This window comes from Falco cherrug, chromosome 14 (genome assembly GCF_023634085.1).
Source record: "Falco cherrug isolate bFalChe1 chromosome 14, bFalChe1.pri, whole genome shotgun sequence".
Lineage (NCBI taxonomy): Eukaryota > Metazoa > Chordata > Aves > Falconiformes > Falconidae > Falco > Falco cherrug.
This window is the reverse complement of record NC_073710.1, coordinates 23,226,655-23,246,588: the sequence shown is the minus strand read 5'-3', so window position 1 is coordinate 23,246,588 and position 19,934 is coordinate 23,226,655. Positions and strand designations below refer to the sequence as shown.

The 19,934-nt window shown below is 42.8% G+C and overlaps 2 protein-coding genes across 10 annotated transcripts in view; both read right to left on the bottom strand.

Annotated features, from left to right (window-relative positions):
• Window positions 1-10,695, bottom strand: part of ADAT1 (adenosine deaminase tRNA specific 1) — a 31,199-nt gene extending 20,504 nt beyond the window's left edge. For 5 of the 8 annotated variants that reach the window (XR_008735092.1, XR_008735094.1, XR_008735091.1 and 2 more), the window contains exons 1-5: window positions 9,924-10,603; window positions 9,084-9,152; window positions 7,358-7,412; window positions 6,457-6,587; window positions 4,448-5,066 (exon numbers count right to left, since the gene is read on the bottom strand). Coding sequence is in view for 3 of the 8 variants with exons in the window: in XM_055726571.1 (XP_055582546.1) it covers window positions 4,448-5,066; window positions 6,457-6,587; window positions 7,358-7,412; window positions 9,084-9,152; window positions 9,924-10,092 (1,043 nt within the window). In the remaining 5 variants the exon portion in view is untranslated. Of the gene's footprint in view, window positions 1-4,447; window positions 5,067-6,456; window positions 6,588-7,357; window positions 7,413-9,083; window positions 9,153-9,923 lie in introns of all 8 variants that reach the window. The other 3 variants (XM_055726572.1, XM_055726571.1, XM_055726573.1) reach the window with 3 other exon arrangements.
• KARS1 (lysyl-tRNA synthetase 1) lies at window positions 10,672-19,921 on the bottom strand. Of its 2 annotated transcripts, none has more exons than XM_055726570.1 (14): window positions 19,808-19,921; window positions 19,064-19,214; window positions 18,693-18,858; window positions 18,194-18,287; window positions 17,678-17,864; window positions 17,378-17,503; window positions 15,541-15,660; window positions 15,144-15,306; window positions 14,874-15,047; window positions 14,023-14,108; window positions 13,240-13,325; window positions 12,840-12,966; window positions 11,013-11,156; window positions 10,672-10,795 (listed from the first exon to the last, which is right to left on the bottom strand). In XM_055726570.1, the coding sequence occupies exons 1-14, from the start codon at window positions 19,882-19,884 to the stop codon at window positions 10,709-10,711; spliced, it is 1,788 nt and encodes a 595-aa protein (XP_055582545.1). In that variant the 5' UTR covers window positions 19,885-19,921; the 3' UTR covers window positions 10,672-10,708. The 2 variants fall into 2 exon arrangements, with proteins under 2 accessions (XP_055582545.1, XP_055582544.1); XM_055726569.1 differs by lacking the exon at window positions 19,808-19,921 and adding an exon at window positions 19,618-19,798.
• Between the last annotated feature and the right edge of the window lie 13 nt (window positions 19,922-19,934).

Sequence of the window (19,934 nt, the reverse complement as noted above, 5' to 3'; positions counted from 1 at the left end):
CAAACAAGCCAAAAAAACAAACAATTTCCCTTCAAAACCGGAAATATGTTACTTTTGCATTAAAATTGAATTGAACATGAGCTATAGAAGAGAGATAAGGAAGTTTGGGGGCATTTCTTCCTTCAAAAAAGTATTTGATAAAAAAACAAAGCCACAGAGTTTATTAAGAACTTGTCCATCCTAGAAAAACTACAATTAAATAATTTTTAAAAAGGTCTAGTTAAAAGCTGATGTAATCAATGGCGATAAAGTATGCAGGATAAAAACTGCAATAAACTTCTGCAATCACAATGAAAAACAATAATCATGAAGTATTTACATACTCAACCATATTAACACCTGTTTTATGATACTAAAGGTTCATAATCAAAGACTAGAAAGATATATACTTACAGTTCCATATATAATCTCATCTTTGCTACCTTAAGTTACTGTTACACACTGAACAGGATTAGGAACATGTAAGGAGGAAACAATAGCATGTGTATAATCATCATAATACTTACACAGAGCAGGAATGCAGACCGAGATTCAAACTGTCACATGTAATAGTCTGAAAAAGTGTCTGACTTTGCAACCTAAGACTAATCTTTAATGTAATTCAGATTAAAGAAGTAGAGAGATTTTTACCATGAAAATAAGCTTTTCCTTTCCAGTCTAACACAACTCTTAAGTCTTTTTCCACCTGACCAGCACAAGCTTGCACATGCCAAGTGTCCTGAATCACTTCAGTAAATCACATACCAGCTGAAATTGGCAGACACCGTGTGTATGTCACCTGGTCCAGCCCCCCCCTGCTCGGGCAGGGCCACCCACAGCGCTGCCCAGGATGGTCTCCAGACCGCTTTTGAGCATCTCCAAGGTGGGAGACCCCATAACCTCTCAGGGCAACCTCTGCCAGTGCCCCGTCACCTGCACAGTAAGGAATTGTTTCCTGACGTTCAGAGGGAACCCCCAGTGTTTCAGTTTGCGCTGTGCCCATCACCTCTTGTCCTCTCACTGGGCACCACTGAAAACAGCCTGGCTCCACTTTCTTTGCACCCTCCCTTCACAGGTGTTTGTGCACACTGGTAAGATCCCCCTGAGCCGCCTTTTCCCTGGGCTAAACAGTTCCAGCTCTCCCAGCCCCTCCTCATATGAGAGATGCTCCAATCCCTTAAACATCTTTGAGGCCCTTTGTCAGACTCTGTCCAGTATGGCCCTGTCTCTCTTGTACTGAGGAGCCCAGAACTGGACACAGCACCCCAGATGTGGCCTCACCAGTGCCAGTACAGGGGAAGGATCACACCCCTCCACCTGTGGGCAATACTTTGCCTAATGCAGCCCGGGATACCATTAGCTGCCTTTGCTGCCAGGGCACACTGCTGGCTCAAGGTCACTCCTTTCCTGCAAAGCTGCTTTCCAGCTGGGCAGCCCACAGCCTATGTTGGTGGACTGAGCTGCTTCTCCCCAGGTGCAGGACTCTGTACTTCCTTCCCCTTATTGAACTTCACGAGGTCCCTACCCTTCTCCAGGCTGAGGTCCCTCTGGATGTCAGCACAATCCCTAGCGGTATCAACCACTCCTCCCCATTCTGAGTCATCACAACTTGCTGAGGGTACACTCTGTGCCATCATCCAGATCATTAACAATGACGTTAAACAGGACTGGACCTAGTACTGACCCCTGCGCACACAAAGCTGGTCACACCTCCAACTACACTTTAGCCAGCGATCAGCACCTTCTGGTGTCAGCCATTCAGCTGGTTTGCAACCCACCTCACCATGTGCTGATCCAGCCTATACTTTTAACAGAATCTCTACGAGGATCTTACAGGAGGCAGTGTCAAAAGCCTTACTGAAGCCTAGGTAGACAATACCCATTGCTACTTCCTTGCCTATCAGACCAGTCACTTCATAGAAGTTCTTCAAGTTGGTCAAGTGTGACTTCCCCTTGATGAATCCATGCTGACTCCTTCTGATGATTTTGTCTTTCATGTGCCTGGAAATGGTTTCCAGGACCCACTTCCTTCCCAGGGATCGAGGTGAGGCTGGCCAGCCTGCAGTTCCCTGGGTCCTGCTTCTTGCCCTTCCTGAAGAATGGAGTGACTTTTGGTTTCCTCTAGTCTTTGGGAATTTCTCCCAGCTGCCATGATCAAGCAAAGATTTATGGGAGTGGCCTCACAATGATGCCTGCTGGCTCCCGCAGGTCTCCTGGGTACATCCCATCAGGGCCCAGGGACTTATTCATGTCTGCTGTTCTTCTCCACCTCATTCCTCTTCCACCAATGGTACTTTCACCTTGCTCCAGACTTTCTCCCTAATCTATAGGGCCTGGGATTCCTGAAGGCTGGTCTTGCTAGTCTTGGGGCAAAGAAGCCATTCAGTACCTCAGCCTTTTCCATGTCCTGTGTAACCATGTCTCCCACTTCATTCAGCAGTGAGCACATTTTCCCAAGCCTTCCTTTTGTGACCTGTGTAATTAGAGAAGCCCTTCTGGTCTTTGACATCCCTTGCTAGATCCAATTCCAGTTGGGCTTTCCCAACCTCACTGCCGCATACAGAGACGCTGTCTCTATACTCCTCCTAGGTTACTTGCCTTTGCTTCTACCCTTCATATGCTTCTTTTGCATGTCAGTTTGGCCACGAGCTCCTTGTTCACCCACACAGGCCTCCTGACATTTCTGCCTGAATTCCTATTCAACATGATGGACCACTCTTGAGCTTGGAGGAGGTAATCCTTGAATATTAACCATTTTTTTAAGGGCTCACCTTGCCTCTGGGGCCTTATACCATACGACTCTTTCAAGCAGATCTTTGAAGAGGCTGAAGCATGTTCTGCTGAAGTCCATGGTTGTGAGCTTGCTTTTTACCCTCTTCCCACTCCTCAGAATCCTGAACTCTACCATCTCATGGTCACTGCAACTAAGGCCTCCTTCAACCTTCATATCCCAGATGAGCCCCTCACTGCTAGCAAGTGTGAGGTCTAGCAGAGTACCTCTCCTTGTTGGCTCCTTTATCTGCCATTTCAACCATTCATAAAGGTTGATCAGGTTGAAAAATCCCACTTCTTTTTATATTGCTGAGCAGGAGGATAAGAAACAAGAATGTCAAAACCAGAGCTGCTGAGCCACAAACCACATCCTTTATAAAAGCTAAAGGCCCACAGTCTCACGGCAGAATTCTGAAGTGCATCCACCAGAATGCATGGAGACTACAAAACATGAGCTTGCACTGCACATCCAAATCAGTGTGAATAGAAGTGGTGGAATAGATCAATGAGAGATACTTGTTTGCATGCAAAGTGTCCCAGAAGCACAAAGTCTTGCTCAAAAAGCAATAAACTGACAACACTAATCAAAACAAGTGCTGGCATGAAATCATGACTTCCCAACCTGGCTGCCAAACAGCACTCGTCTTTCTAAACTCAAATGTACTCCTAGACCTAATGCAGAAATTGCTGTGAACTCACTTTCCATGGGCTGCACAGAACAACTGAAGGCACATGACAGAGTCAAAAATAACAATTTTGAAAAATCTCTACTGAGAACAGACTGACAATATGATTTTGAAATCTTAAATGGATGGACTTGTATGCATATGCAATAAACCAAACATTAATCTCTTGCAAAATTTTAAGTTTGGATCCAAGCTCAGGAAGACAGCAAAAAGTAAACTGTTTTTACTACAATTCCCTTCAAAGCAAGTTTAAAATACATCTTTTACTCACTGGAAAGTAAATTTGAAAGCAGGGTCTAAAATCAGCAAAAGCTTCAGAAGAACCAAGAAGTTCATTAAAGGCTAAGTTACAAAAAAGTTTGAAAGGACAACCAGAAAAATATCCTTTCAACAGTGCAAAAGTCTACCTATACATTAATGTGGAATCATTTCAGTCAGACTGCCTTTAGGATGGATGGAGAGATTTGGGGGCTTTTAAAGTTAATTTTAAGAATGGTCCTGCAAGAAATAGAAGCTGCTTTTGCCCATCAACAAATTCTATAATAAGGAACTTAAAGATACTCAGAATTACTTTGTGGAGTACAGATAACTGAATAAATTAAGGCTTTTTTTGACCCAGTTTGAGTAAATAAAATCAGGAAAAGGCAAGAAAAGTTCAATTTCACTATGCTGAAACCTTCACTGCACTGAGTTTTTGTCCTTCCAGCTGCTTTTCTGCTGGAAAGCTTCTAGTAAAACTTTTGTCTAGTAACAGCTTTTCACTGCTCTGTGAAGGGACAACCAAGGGGATCTTGAATCTAATGGAAATTCTTTTGTGAATCTTCAGGTCTGAAGCAGTAGTCAACTTTTCTCCATACTGCACAGGGCTTCCTGAAAATGTGAACTTGCAGAAGTTCACATTTTCTGCAAATTACTTTGGTGCAAAGTTCTGATATTTTTGTTTCACATGTTGTCTTCCATAACTCACGGTCTCCATACACACTACCAGATTTCCAAAGGAGAGCACTTACCTTTCAATAATTGCTCTCCGCATAGCTTCTTCACTATATGGACACTTCCCCACTACAACTGCTGACAGATACACTGGATACTGCAGGAAATGCATCAGAAGAGCTCCTTGACACCCTAACACATTCCAGCGAGCCAGTTTATCGCTGCAGGACATAGAGCATGTTCTGTCCCCACGCCCTGGCTTCACTCTTAATAGTCCTACACAGTGATAACCTAGCCCAGGTGTTCGGGCATCACCCAGCTCTCCAGGTATGCATTTTGCTCCAGTTCTATAAACATCTACTACCTTTAGTCTCCCTAAACCAGTCTCCTTATTAGCTACTTGCGTCTCTGCAGAACATTCACAGTTCTCTGGATCTGTGTCATCTTCTTGTTTCACAGATACTTGCTGAACATCCAGGTCTTCAGTGATTTTGGAAAAAACACCATCATCATCAGTTTTCATTCTCTTGATTACACGATTACTTTCTGTTTCATCTGATTTCCTATTATCTTCTGAACCCAAATGATCATGGTTACGTCTACACTCTGATGATCGTCCAGGTGCAGTATCGCCAGTCGCTGGCTTAGAAAGCTGGTTCTCTGGTTTGCTAATTGGAATAATAGAAGCATCTCCACCTAGAACAGAAGAAATAACATCAAAAATGGCCAAAAATGCACCTCTCGTTACTGGAACATATCATACCAGTCATGTACCAGTAATGTACCAGTAGTACCAACTACTACCAGCTTTTACAGCTTTGCACTCAAGAAGATTTAACTATGAGAATACGCTTTTCAAACAACATTGCCCTGTACAATGATGAATAAGACTTTGCTGGAATTTGAGCCAACACATGAAATAACCAAAAAAGCAAAACTTCAAACAAAAATTATGAAGCAAAGGTGTCAAAGACATTTGACAGACTACAAGCAGTGCAGAAGACTCGCAGGAAAACTAGTCCGATTAACTAAACAATACAAACCTCAAAAGAATAACTAAAGAATAACCTATCAAATAAGGATGGAAATTTTAATCTGTATTCCTAAAACAAGCTCAAAACCAAAATTCCAAAGCTCAGTTCAAAGCAAACAAAGCCTGACAGGCATGAGAAAAAGGCAGTCAGGAAATTATTCATGCTATTAAATTTGAAGATGTAGATTCTATTCTCATATTGCATTAATAAAGAAAACTATCATAGCATATTCCAACAATGCCATCAAAATCATAAAAACCTACTAGAAACTAATTCACTATGTGAAGTACAGATAGACTTCTTTGCTCTGGTAACAGACCAGCAGTTGAAGAACACACTGGTAAGAGTGTGCTAACATCAAGACGTCTGATAAGCTGGCAAACCAAGTTATTGCATCCCTGCATTTTGCCAACAGATCCTCATCTTTGTGGTGCTGGTTTTTTAAAAAACACAAAGAGCATTTTCAGTGACAAAACAAGAAGTTGCATTCCATTCCATAGGAAGTTTTGGATTGGGGGTGTTTGGTTTGTTTCATTTTTGGTTTTGTTTGGTGTTTTTTGCATGGTTGCGTGGGGAAGTGTTTTGATGTTTGGTTGGGGGGGAGGTTGGTTGGGTTTTCTTTGTTTTGTTTTAGGGGTTTTGTTTGTTTGTTTTTTAATAAGTGTGATAAATGTTGTTTTTCATTAAAATCTGAATCCAAGGAGAAAACGTTTAAAGTGAAGCAACCAGGAGATATGACAGGATCTCTGACAAGTATGTTAGTTTCTGGAAAAGAAACCAGTAGCCATTATTGTTTAAAGAGCAAGTGAAGCACTCCACTATATAATGAGCAGTATACTGGATTTACCAAGTTCTCAAGAATCATATTCAGTGACATAGAATGGTCCTCCACATATCAGTTTGGCAGTCAAGTACATCTTAGGGCACATACTGATAACATGAGTTACTGCCTCACTCCCAACTCCAGTCCAACAAGAGACCAAAGAAAAGCAAGGGGCAGAGAAGATGCTACAAGTGGGAGCCATGAAATTGGTTGACTCCAGCATACTCACATGGGGTATGGCTGGAGAAGAAAACAAATGTGGTATTTGGTCTGAGTTTCCATTTCCCAGTTTCAGTTCCAGGAATAAAGATACTACATTGCTGATGGGAAGCTGCCAGCCACATCTGATGGAGAAGATACCTGTTCAGCAGAAAGTTTTCATGAAACATTACTTCTTTTCTGATGCGTAGGAAAACAACAAAAATGAGATGCCCACTAGTGCCTGTTCTTTCCTGATGAAGATCTACAAGAAGCCAGTCAGCTATTCTTCTACAGATAGATGGGATCCAACATACTCCATAAACACAAACACATCATTGGAACCTTAATAACAGGCCTCAAAGGGTTGCTTGCATTCAGTGGAGTTAAAAGTCTCCTCAAATTGTATATCTAAGGTCCTCTCCTCCCACTCTGTTATTTTTACTCACAATGCAACTCATCTGATTCTGCGAGCGCCAGTTTAGCGGCATCAAACTTCAAGAAATGTACTTGTTTCTGTAGCATTAGTATCCTCCTGGCTTGGCTCCTTGAACCACCTTAGCCCATGTGAACATGAGGATTGGTATGTGAGAAACAGGAAAAAGGCTACCCTTTACAATGTAGTCATCAGACCAGTACTGACACCACACGAAATCAGATCATACTTCTCCATACAGAGGTTCTACAAGAATAATGAGGAAGAAACAAGCTTTTGTGAAAGGGCCTTAACACCACCTAGAAGTGTAAAAATTAGGTTAAACTCCTCCCAACAAAAGGAGTCACCTACACAGAAGTAATACCTTCTCTTTCATTACAGTCTCATCCCTGAAGCTGATAAATTTGGTTATTTCAGCTATAGGTCAAAACCATTTGTATCACAACAAACAACCTCAAGTGGCACTGAATAACAGCACGTGAACTTCATGCCTCACCTCTGGAAGCTCCTCTTAGCCACAATTTCAGCATGGCTGTCATTCAGAATGTCTCCTAAAGCAACAAGAAAGTAAGAATATGCATCATTATTGAAAAGGAGACAAACAAAGCAAACCAAATTTGATGGATGACAGTTTCTCCAGATGTGTTAGTACTTGAAGGTTTAACATTGGTATTAGGTTATTGCAAGATAGTTAAACTTCCAATCACTACAAAAGGAGGTCAATAGCCTACACAAATGAAGAATAAGCATCTTCACAGAAAATCAGAGACGTGTTTAAATACCAAATTTTAACTCTTCAAATATCTGAAATCCTTTGAGTTGAATGAACCCTGGCTTCCTTCAAATCCTTCCTCATGTTTGTTCTTAATAGTAAATCTTGATATTCTCAGATTAAGCATAACATCAAGACAATTTCAAGCACTGTTAAGCTTTTGGTTTAAGTTTCTTGTTGCACTATGTCCTACAATTTAAATTACTGTTCTTGTAAATAATTCTGGCATTTACCAGGTTTACACATCTCATCTTCAAACTTCCTGCAGTATCTACCTATTGTGGTATCCAAAAGGAACAGGATCTGTAGATCAGCCTTTATTTCAGGAATAAAAGGTCAGATGATAAAAGTCTTTTTTTAACATTTCTAAAATTTTAAAAGTTCTCTAAAAATAACCATTAACTTGACTACCAATAAATCAATGTTATAACAGGAAAGTATTTTCTAAATTTAAGATAACCAAAGACAAACAACAAAGCGAGAGGAACTAGCTTTTTTCCCCTAGTCAAATTTCTACTTTTGACTTGTAATACTTGGATTGTATAGTACAATCATTTAATCATAGTTTTCCTAAATCAATCAGAAGAATGTCTGTACTAATACTCTTCTAAGATGGCTAAGTCATAAGAAACATCCACAAAACTCGGAGATACAAATTTAGTTTTTTCTCTTCTGCTCCACTAACTCATTTCAATATGAAGGACGTTACATAGAACACGACACAGTCTAAAACTGATGCACACAAAACTGCTTCTCCTGTCTTGCTTGACTGCTCCTCTGAAGTCTAAAGAAGACAGAAAGCCCTGTACCTACATATTCACTCCCTTCTTACTCACTCTTCAGCATTAATTACTACAGCTTCTCCTCTCTCCTAGGAAATGAGACAATACATTATGAACTAAAAAAGACATGCAGAGCAAGGAAAGTCCTGTAATAAATGATAAGAAATGGTAGCCATGAGAAATCATGTATCTATCCCATACATTTATTGTACAAACACAACTATCAAGCTGCAGAATATACAGTAAGGGCTAAAAACCCTGCTAGTACCTTTCTGGTGCGTCACCCCTACCCTAACTCAGCAGTAGTATCTTTTGTATCAGACCACAACAAAACTAGACTGTAACAGGTGAGCGAAGTGCAATTATTTTGCTTACATTTTGGTTTGCTTTTAGTTATTAAGCCTTCAGGTATGCAGACTCGGGGCCTAATGACTACACATTTCCACATATAAAAAGTTTATTCACCTTTAAGGCAGCAAGTGCAGCAAACTTTCAGGGCAGCCATTCTGACTGCCTAAGCTCCTCTCTTGACAAGGTAAGGTCTGCCTTGAGCTTCTGGCTTCAATCCAGAAGTCTGAGCTCAATGCCTTGGACATTTTCATCAATTCTATGACACCAGCAAGAAGGTAGCATAGGTAGTCTGTTCTTGGATTTTACACCATACTTACCAGTTTTTCTCATTTTGTTTTGGCCAATACATTTTGTTCCAGTTCCCATAGCAACAACTTCCTTCATTACTGAAAAAAAACCCCAGCATTAACTGAATGAAGTATTGCCAGAAACATTGCTCTCATTCTGGAAGACAGTATGGATAACATTGCGTAGAAGTGAAGGTACATGGAAGCAGGCTACACAACATTCCAGAAAGGAAACAGTATCAGCTGGAGAACGGAACATAGTAGGCAGAAGCACCTGTGCTAGGGAAAAGTCTATGATCCCACAGCAGGCGTGCTAACGTGGCCTTGACTAGCAAGCCAACACACAGCAGATGCTGGCACAGGATTCCTCAAACATGGGACAGAAGCATGGGATACAATGTGCAGGACAACACGGAAGTGCCAGTACAGGAAAAGAAGCTGATGGTGAACTAACATAAAGGCACAATGTAATAATGCAGTCTGTTGAAGGAAGGCAAACCAAGACCTTTCTAGGATGCTTTCAAGTAGCAGCAAAACACACTTTTGCAAAGGCTTACATTACAAATTCAGGTCCTGCCTAGACTTTTGCCATTTATTGAACCGCCAAATGCAGACTTTCATTTTCTCAGTTACAGTCTGGGAAGAACAGCATTTTGCTATAACCCATCTTTGCAGACATAAGCTGCAAAAGCTTTTACAGTCACAGAGTAAAGAAATTGAGTGGACACAGAAGTGGGACAGGACAGGTTATAGGTTTTTTTAAAAAGGTATCTTGGGGAGGGGTGGGGTGGGGGGTGGAAAGCATCAAGGAGTGCCGCCTCCTCTCCCCTTTTCCCCCCTCCTGCCCCAATTCCCACAACTCATTCTTACCCCGCACATTTCCTGGACTAGCAAGAACCTCCCTTTGGGCTGCAGACTCCACTTTGACAACAGCTGCCAGTGAAGTCCACTCCCTGCTTGGATCTGGTTTCCCCTGCTTAGGGAGTCTAGTCCTATAATGCAGGTAACATAGCTCAGCAATTTCGTCAGCTGACCACATGACTCCTGATGCAGGTTCTAAACAGAATTGGGTTCCATTACAACACTGATTTAATCACTCCCATGTCTTCAAACTCTGCTGCCTTGTTCTGCATGGCACGGTGGTGCAGCACGTTCCAATATCCAAGGCCTAATGGCATCATCCCTTCCAGGATTACGTGTAACAAATAGCTCACACAAAATAAAAAACTTTTTGCCCAGATCGCTAGACATATAAACAATGCCAGCCCCCTGACAGCCAAGGAGGCTCGACTGCCGGCCCTCAGGCTCCCCCCGCCTCCGCAGGCCGCACCGCACCACCAGAAGTGCCTGGCGCCACGATCGCTCCAAGGCCTGCGCCCCCACGCCCCGCGCCCGGGGGGTCAGAGCCCCGCAGCCAGGGCAGCCAACGCCCCGAGCCAGCTGCTGCCGCGCTCAGCCTGCGCCAGCGACCCCGGTCCCTACCGCCAGCTTAGCGGTGCCGCCGCGGCGGGCGCAGGAGAGCGGAAGCCCCGGAGCCGCCCCGCCCCCTCCCCAGCCTCCGGCGGCGCAGGCGCAGCTGCTTCCCGGCGCGCGCAGGCGCACAGACACAGACACGGGCGGCAGAGGACGCTGCTTTTATTAGCCGGCCGCGGCCTTCACACGGCGGTGCCTTCGGCGGGCTGCCCCGGCGGCGCCTCCTTCTTGCCGTCCTCCGGTTTCATGGCCGGGAAGAGGAGCACCTCCTGCGAAGAGGGGCACCGTCAGCGCGCGCCGGGGCGGCCCCGCGCTCAGCGGCGCACGAGCGCAGGAGTTTCCAAGCGCAACCAGGGAGAGCTTTCCCCAGGTGGAACCTTCCCTCTTGCAGAACGGCTGCGCGGGTTGGAGAGGGCCGGCCGGCTCTGCGGACTCATCCCCTGCTCCCTGGCAAATCTAGCGGGCACTGCCGTTCCCAACACTTACCTTGATGTTACTGGAATCTGTTAGGAACATGGTGAGGCGATCTATGCCCATGCCCCAGCCAGCTGTAGGGGGGAGGCCATACTCCAGCGCAGTGCAGAAGTTCTCATCAATAAACATGGCTTCATCATCACCTGCAGCTTTTGCCTAAAAGAGAATTAACAGTAAAAGGTGAGCTGTACTGACCTTGATAGTACCACTTCTGCTAACCCCTGCCGAAAAGGAGGAATACTGATATCCATAGCAGCCGTGCAATGGGTGAAACCAAAGCCCTACACAGTTGCACAAGTAACAGAAAAAGGAATCTCAGCACATGGAGAACTGCGGAGGTCACTTGTACAGGTGCTTCCAAAACAGCTCTAGGCTCAATTCCTTTCTGTTCTGAAAGTCTCCTCTGTAGACAAAGGCCCAGGCCCTTCACTTCAGTAAAAGCTATCTCGAAGGCCATATGCAGCAGATGACACTGGAATAAATTGTTTTCAAAGGCTTCTCAGATGTGTTGTGGCTTGCAACTCTTGCCTTTCATGTCTGCAGAAACAACTAAGAAGCATTACCATTCAAATTCACCAGTTGTTGCTCCACTAAACAAGTTTAGCAATTGCTTTTTTCACCTCAAGTAGAAAGAGTTAAAAAATTACACTGAGATGGTAACTAATACATATGACCCTGACAACCCCCTGACAACCTCCAAGTGCCAAAAGTCACAATAATAAAAATTTAGATTAGACAACCCTCTCAAATTTAGAAAATGCCAAGTGTAAACACTGAAACAACAACAAATGTTTTTGCTCGCACAGTTTCAAGGAAGACTTTGCAAAAGACAGGCAAAGCAAACTTTTCTGCCTGAGCCTGGAATCCTGAAAAGTGAACTGCCATCCTTCCTCTCAATCTCCACCTTAACATTAAATTTTCAGGCAAATATTTGTTCCATACGTACAATCGCATGGCTGCAAAGTCTGGCTATAATCATGAGAAACAACTGCAGCAAACATATATATAACACACCCAAAAGTGAAAGATATCTGTAATATTAATCATTCTGACTGAACATTTTGAAATTTACTATCAAGGGAGTTAGTTAACGGAAGTCTGTCTTCCTGGTTTTTACAATTGTTTAAACCTCTCAGGCACCGAGAGCCATTAGGAAGAGTAGGAAGAACAGGAACTCTTGTTTCTGCAGACTGCATTATCTGACCTCAGTCATGTCTGGGCACACATGCATTCATGGATGTGTATACCTAATTAATAATAAAATCAGTTTCAGTCACTCTGAGGCTTACCAAGAGACACCTAGTAGTATAAATTTGCAGGCCTAAATTTCCAGTCTGCAGCTCTATCCTGTGAACCAATTTAAAATAATAGTAACTTAGTTGAGGAAATTAGGCTATTTCTTACTTGGCATTCAAACTCTTACTGGACACAAAAATTTATTTAAGAACCTACAAGTACAATATTGTAGGACTACAAAAATGCTTAACTGGTGAAAAAATAACTTTCAACCTGAGCAAGACAGAGAAAAGGCTTTGCATATTTGCTTTTTTCCAGATTAGCACTTCAGGTACAATAAAAAGGAAAATACTCCAACACAAAGTTACCCTACTAAAAAACTAAAGAACAGCAGTGTTTGGACTGACTTACCTTAGAGAGCAAGGTTCCTTTAAAAGGAATTGAGTTTTAATGACAGGCTTTCACTTGTGTGAGAAACACTTGCTCAAAATAGTAACAACGCTTTTCAGCAGCAGGAAGTAATGACAGATTCGGAATAGACACAGGAAGTATTCTTTGCTTACGTGCCTGTACCATTGATTCACTATCAGCAAGACACCATACCTTGGCCTGATCCTCAAAAAGCTGCCGCTGACGGAAAGGATCGTTAAGCTCTGTGTACGCATTGCACACTTCCTTCTTCATCACAAAGAGTTCGAAGCGTTCTGTTAGTCCACGAAGAGAGCGATGCCTACGTGAAGAAGGCAAACAACCATCCCTAAAATAAACATCTGTACAGAACCAAAGAGCAGACTCATTACTTCAGGAGGACTGCCCATGCTTAACAGTAACAACTGCCAAAACTTCACGGAGGTTTCACATCTCAGGAACCAATGTCTATCCTGGTTGGTGTCATCAAAACCACTTGTTTTCAAATACGTGACTTTTTTCTTTTTTTATTTTAAATGAAGTAGGAGTAGGGGTTTTAAAAAAGTTAGACACTGACTGTGTCTCATACTCTTACCATTTGGCTAGAGGACTCATGATCTGTGGGTGATCACAGATGAATGTAGGGTTGATACAAGTGACTTCCAGGAATTCACCAACTAACTGGGGAAGCAAAAGCAAAAATCACAGATGAACATAGGGTTGATACAAATTACTTCCAGGAAAACTGTACTCCACGTAATTGCATCACTTCCCTAACACTACCTTCCCCAAATACCCTACTTCCTTCTCTTCGCAGCTGAAGAAGGTATCATAAAACCAGGAAGTTTTCCAATTAGCAATTTTTGATCATGGTAATATCTTCATTAACAGAGAGTGTGTCCCCTAGCTGGATAAGAAAAATGACATAGCAAGAACTGTATAAATAATAACATAATTCAATTTGGACATTTGGACAAAGGCCAATAGGGAAAGCAGCAGGGAAAAAAGGTAGTATTTTGTGTACAAAGGAAAAGCCTTAATACAGCTGATAGAAGAACTACTATACGGTAAGCCTACCAGTTTGGTAAGGTACATACAAACACACAGATCTCAGACAAAACTGACCTAAGAGACCAGTTACCAAACTAAAATCCTCTGGCATTCACATTAAGCGAGCATGAGAAATCTACATTTTGGTGCAGACAACACAAAAAAAGATTCTGGTTCAGCAAGTTTTCTCACTGGTGTACAGAAATAGCTGAAATGCATTTCAGCATGTTTCCCCAGATGCAGCCAAGCTTTTGCTTTCAAGTGACTTCTGTTAATAAAGATAGATCCTCAAAGGCACTAGCATGATAGAAACACTATCTTTACTTACTCTGTCAAGAAGCCTGGCCGTTGTCCTGGGGGGTGGACACTCAACATTTCTTTCTGCACAAAGGTCATCAAAGAACTTGCGAGTTTCTGAAATTGTTGTAGACAACAATTAGAAAAGCCACCAAGTTTTTTTTTTTAATTTGTGCACCCTTCAACATGTCTCAAGAGTGATTTATAAGATCTTAATGGTATACATCATGGAAAACATCACCTTAAACATCAGTCTACAGAAACAGGATTTGGTTTTAATCAGTTTACACTAAAACACAAGTTATTTTCTACTTCAGAAACTTGACAACAGTTAAGCACAACCCTACACGACTGCTGGATGTTATTATTTTGGGGGGGGAGGTGGGAAATTGGGGGTTGGGAAATTGGGGGGGTGGGGTGGGGTGCAGCAGGGCAGGGAACAAAACACTAAAAAGTATATGAACTTGTTTCCTTATGGCTCTGAATTCTACGAACAAAATAGTACATAAGCATATTTTGAAGAATGTCCAAAATAATCATACTCCTAACCCATAATCACAGGTATGGAGACTCAACTGCAGAAAAGAGGAAGAAATAAGAAATAAAAAGCTGGGTCTCCTCAACAGACCAAGAACTCTCCAGATCACGCCTCTTGAGTATATAGCATCATATATACTCAACAAAGGAAGAAGCAAGAGTCAGATCCTGCCAAAAACTGCAAGGCACAAAGGTTTCTTTCTGGACTCCTATAGGTAACAGACAAAACCATGTGTTAGTACCACCTCAAAAAAGCAGCTGATAGACTGCAGGCTGAGAACTCAAGACCTTTCACCCTCTTTCTGTCAAGGAAGAATTACAAGACATTCATAGGCAGCATCTAACCTTCAGTTTCAAAACACTCAGCCGATGGAAATTTCACTCCAAGGACCTTTTCCAGATCATGCAACATGTTAATTCGCCGGAAGGGAGGGGTAAAATCTATCTCATAGGCCTGTCCATCTTGACCATCTGGATGGTAAGTGATCTTGTAACTTCCAGTAATATGTTTCACCATCCCTACAAAAGGAACTTGAAGTTTAGAAGAATATGCCACATAATATGCAATTCTTCCAGACAGTCTTATTCTTTTTTAATTAATATTGCATACATCACCTGAAAGCAACTTCTCTGTAATTTCCATCAGGTCATGGTAGTCTGCATAAGCCATATAGAATTCACAAGTTGTGAACTCAGGGTTGTGAGTCAAATCGATGCCTTCATTCCGGAACTGACGCCCAATTTCATATACTCTGTCCATGCCTCCAACCACCACCATCTAAACAAAAGGAAATCCTAGTAAACACACTAACTTTTCCAAAAGGATTAGAGACACACACAGAACTGCAACACAACTTCACAAATCTCATTCATGGTACATTTTGCTTCCTCCATTCCAATAGGTCCACCTTTCTTCAACAATAATCCTCATTTTAGCCACATTTACTTTTTTAGAATAAGATCACAGCAGTCTGGAGAACACAGGTTTAGCCATGAGGGACTTGTATTTTACCTTATGGTAAAGCTCTGGAGCAATTCTCATATATAAATTCATATCCAGTTCATTGTGGTATGTGATGAAAGGTTTTGCCACAGCTCCACCTGGAATTATATTCATCATAGGAGTTTCAATCTGTAAAATAATAACAACAAATAAAATAATTTAACAGTGGCGTAAGTATTTCCAGGCTCCTACCTCATTGCCCTGCTTTCATCTGATCCGTTTCCAAAGCAGAACTCTGTAGATCAAGCAAACAAAGCACAGCTAGCTTTGATGAAAAAAAAAAATCTTTTATTGTTTGACATTCCAGTGTATGAAAACAGTTCTGAATTAAAGAGCACTTCCCCCCTGCAGTGAGTAAAGGCAAATTACTTAAACTTACCTGTTGCTATCAAGACTCATACAATTGTTTTCATAGACTGGAATGCCTCTTTGGAAACAAGATTAGACTTCAGCCTCAAGAATTAACACCGCATTACTGACCCAGAAGCATGAGAACAGGTATTTTCACAACAGAATTTCACAATTCACAACAGAACTACTTCTAGCCGTACAGAAGAGGAATACTTCTACAAAATATAATGAGATTCAGTGCTCCTGTGAAAGAACAAAGGTCAGGGCGAAAACACAGAAGTTGACCTGTGATAAAAAGAGAACAAGGATGCAGCTAGAACTTACAAGAGAGAAGAAACGGTGTAGGCTATGAATTCATGTAACTCCCTAAACAAGTATTTAATGAGATTCTCCAAACAGACCTACACTATAAAACAAGTTGAGCTGCAGAAAACAGAAAGCAGTCAGCATCCCAGACAGTACTGGAATCAGAAATAAAGTTTAATTTGATGACAATTGAACTAACAAGCCCTGACAATCAGCTGAAAAGCATGATACAATACCTATGACAGTTTGGCTAATTTTTCTCAAAATTAACTACTATCTGTCCATTGCATGACACTACACTGCACCATACAGAGTACCGGTATGACTGAGCACTGCCTGATTCATGTACCTCCAGACTGTACGCTATTGTATAGCAGGCCATTCCCCAACTTCTCTGCTTTTTATTTCATTCCCAATATTCTTGCCAAGCATAGATAACTTACTCCATTATTCCAACAACAAGTCAAAACTTCATATAAATTGAGAAGGGCTCTTATGGTCCTTTTTGATCAAGTTATCAAAACAGTAAAATCTGTAAGTAGTATATTAAGAATTATTTGGGGAAAAAAAACCGCAAACCCAAATCAAAGACAGACATTAAAGCCATTACACATACAACAGAAATGACATAGCACAGGTTCGGATTCCCATTGCTCTCAAAAACTCCCACTGGCAGCTTTTGCAGATTCAGCTGATAAACACGTGTAAATAAACTACATTAGTTTCTAATCTTTGCAAACTGTAAAGTACAACCAAGAACCTGGATGCAACAGAGAGCAGAGCTAGTATTATTTTCTCATATGCTACTCTGCAATGTATCTTGAGATAAAATCAATTTTACTTAAAGGAAGTAAAACCTGCATTTACCTCCACAGGCAAAACACCATTTCAAAGATGTTATTTCCACCTCAATTTACTGAAATAAGGGAAGGATAATGGTAGTTCGAAGTACTACCTTGGTAAAAGTTTCCAAAGTCATAACCTCACCCACTGAAGAACACATTTAACTTTAAGAAGAAAGGAACAGAATGGTTTCCATTACATTAAACTGATGAAACACACTGTGCAGAGGTAATTATTCTCAATTCTGTAAATATTTCACATACAAGCCTGAATATAAAGCATCCTTGAAGCTGAGAACCTCTAAAAACATTCAGGATTCAGAGAGAAATAAACACCAAAGCCTTACCTCAAGGAAGCCCAAGTCATCTAGAAACCTCCGGATATATGTAATGATCTTTGCACGGGTTATAAATTTCTGCCTCACATAATCATTAAGGATTAAATCCAAGTATCTTTGACGATACCTAGTTTCCTGAAAAGAACAAATATCTTTAGAACAAGCTAGACAAAATGCGCTGCCAAACATAAAAATAGCAAAACAAAACTAATTTTGTTTTGTAAGCTGACACCATCAGCAGATACAAAAGGTCATCCATTCAGACGCATCTGTCAAATTGCCTCCAAGAGTGACAGGTAGGACAAGTACCTTATCTTTGAGGCCAAAGTGAAGATGAGGCAACATGTGCAGGCATGGGGACAACAGAGTTATTTCATAAGGAATAATGCTCAGTTCCCCTTTCTTTGTTTTCCCAGGATTCCCCTCGACACCAATAATGTCCCCACGACGCAGCTTGTTATTAATACAGAAATACTCTTCCTCTGATTTGTAGAGCCTGTAATTACAAAAGCAATTTTGTAAGCACATTTGTTTAAAATTCAACATTCCAAACTGTCCTGCAAATCTCTTCCCAGACCAAATCCTTTTTCGGGAGAGAAAAAAAAAAAAAAAAACCACCACACCAAAAAGACCCCAAACACAAAACCCCCATTCTTCTAGCAGGTAAGCCAACCACAACATCCTAAGCAAAACATTACCTGGCTGCCTAAGCCAGCCCACAGGCTAACAGCCTAAGGAAATGAAGGAACAGAATGCCCAAATACAGACCTCTAGGCCCCAGAATGCAGTTCAGTTTAGAATGCTACTGGCAACACTTCTACTTACCTGGAATTTGCCATGACCTGTAACTTGACTCCTTCGCCACGAAGATCGTAGAAAATCAGCTTCCCTCCAGAGGCACGCTTCGCATGGATTCGACCTAAATATCAAAGTATGGAGGACATCAGGAAAAGAATCTCTAGCAGAAAAGGATACAGCGGCAAAAGCCACAGTGTTACCACTTGGACAAAGGACTGTCAGCTCTGAACTGATCAGTAACCATGAAAGAACCAAGAAAGTTAAGTCTCAAATTTAATAGAGGTGCACAAAAGACCATATGAACTTTGGGACCTAGAGCCCATATCACAACCTTATAGTGTAGTTGTAAGGGATGTTGCATGGGTCTACTCAGCCTGAAGGGACATGTCTTCAACAGCCTAACACTTCATGACCGAGTAACAGGGGACCAGCAAAATTTGAAAAGATCATCCCATCACTAAGAGCAGCTGAAACCTGACTTAGCAAAGCAAGAGACCACCTTTCTGTATCCCAGATAAGCCCTTACCTGCCACTCTCACTGTAATGTCTGTCAGGTGATCTCCTGGCTGCAGGTGACCATACTTCTCTATAAAATCAGAAAGAGCTATATCCACATGGAACTTGTGGGGATAGGGATCTTCGTCGGTGCCCTTCAGCTGCTGGATTGCATGGCTACGGATCTTGTAGTATTGCTGTCGCCAGAAACAAACAAAAGCAAGGTATTTCGTTAGAAATTGAAAATATTTCACAGGTTGTAAGCTAAAAATCAATTGTCCTTATGTAGCAACAGGTAGGTCTGTCCTCTTTTAATCGTTCAGCTCCCTTTCAGAAAAAATCACACATAAATCAACAGCATTTATTCTCAAAAGAGTAATAAGCAGGAGGCCAGATGCTCACATTTGGGTCCAAGCTTTCCTCATCAGCACCGACATTATTCTCGGAGTCAGAAATCGAAGAAGGCTTATTTGAATGCTTTTCACTTTGCTCTTTCTGCTTTGCCTCTTTTTCAGCTGTTTTTCTCTCAGCCTTTAAACGCCTCTTCAGCTCACTGCAAAAGAGGGGAAACCTGATGAAGCAGGTGCCCCGTGACAACGTGCGGCGGGGCCCTGCCGGCAGCTCACTGTCGCTCCCTCTTATTCCGCTCAAAAGCCGAAACAAGCCTTAAGCACGTTTAGGCACTTTCTTCTCTAAGCTCCTTCAACTCCTCTCCTACCAGATACGAGTACTCACAGAAAGTTAAAGTCAACTTAAGCACCACGCGAAAGGGCCCCGCGGACGCGTGGCTCCGTGCCCAGGACCTCCCGCAGGCCGCTCACCAACCGCCCGGGGCTACCGGAGCCGCCCCGCGGCCCGGCCCGGCCGCCCCAGAGCCCTCAGCGCCGCGGCCCCCGACCCCGCCGGCGGGACTTCATGAGGCAAGAGGCGAGCCCAGCAGGCCGCGAAGGACCGACCTGCTTTGGTCATGATGCGCCTGGCGCCACCGGTGCGCGGTCCTCCAGGCCCAGCCGCGGAGCCGCGCAGCGCCGGGGCTCAGCATGGCGCGCCCCGACGGATCGCCTGGCGGAGACGCGCACTGGGTCGGCCGGACGCTCGTTTCCCTAGCCCGGCGCGACCGGGCTCCACCTGCCCGCCCACCCTCACTTTTTGCTGAGGCGCGACTCGGTCTCCTCCGTCTCGAGCGCGCGCGCCGCCGCCATCTTCGCCGCCGCCGCCGCCATCTTCGCCGCCGCCGCCGCCCGTCCTTCCGGCGCCGCCGCCGCCCGTCCTT

What these genes read in the sequence shown, in the direction of transcription:
- KARS1 (XM_055726569.1), bottom strand. Translation starts at nt 19,703, where the DNA reads ATGCTGAGCCCCGGCGCTGCGCGGCTCCGCGGCTGGGCCTGGAGGACC. An exon ending in CTCCAGAGCTTTACCATAAG is followed by an intron (nt 15,307 to 15,540) that starts GTAAAATACAAG and finishes CCTTTTGTTTAG; the next exon opens with ATGGTGGTGGTTGGAGGCAT. An exon ending in CAGATTCCAGTAACATCAAG is followed by an intron (nt 10,796 to 11,012) that starts GTAAGTGTTGGG and finishes CCCTCTTCGCAG; the next exon opens with GAGGTGCTCCTCTTCCCGGC.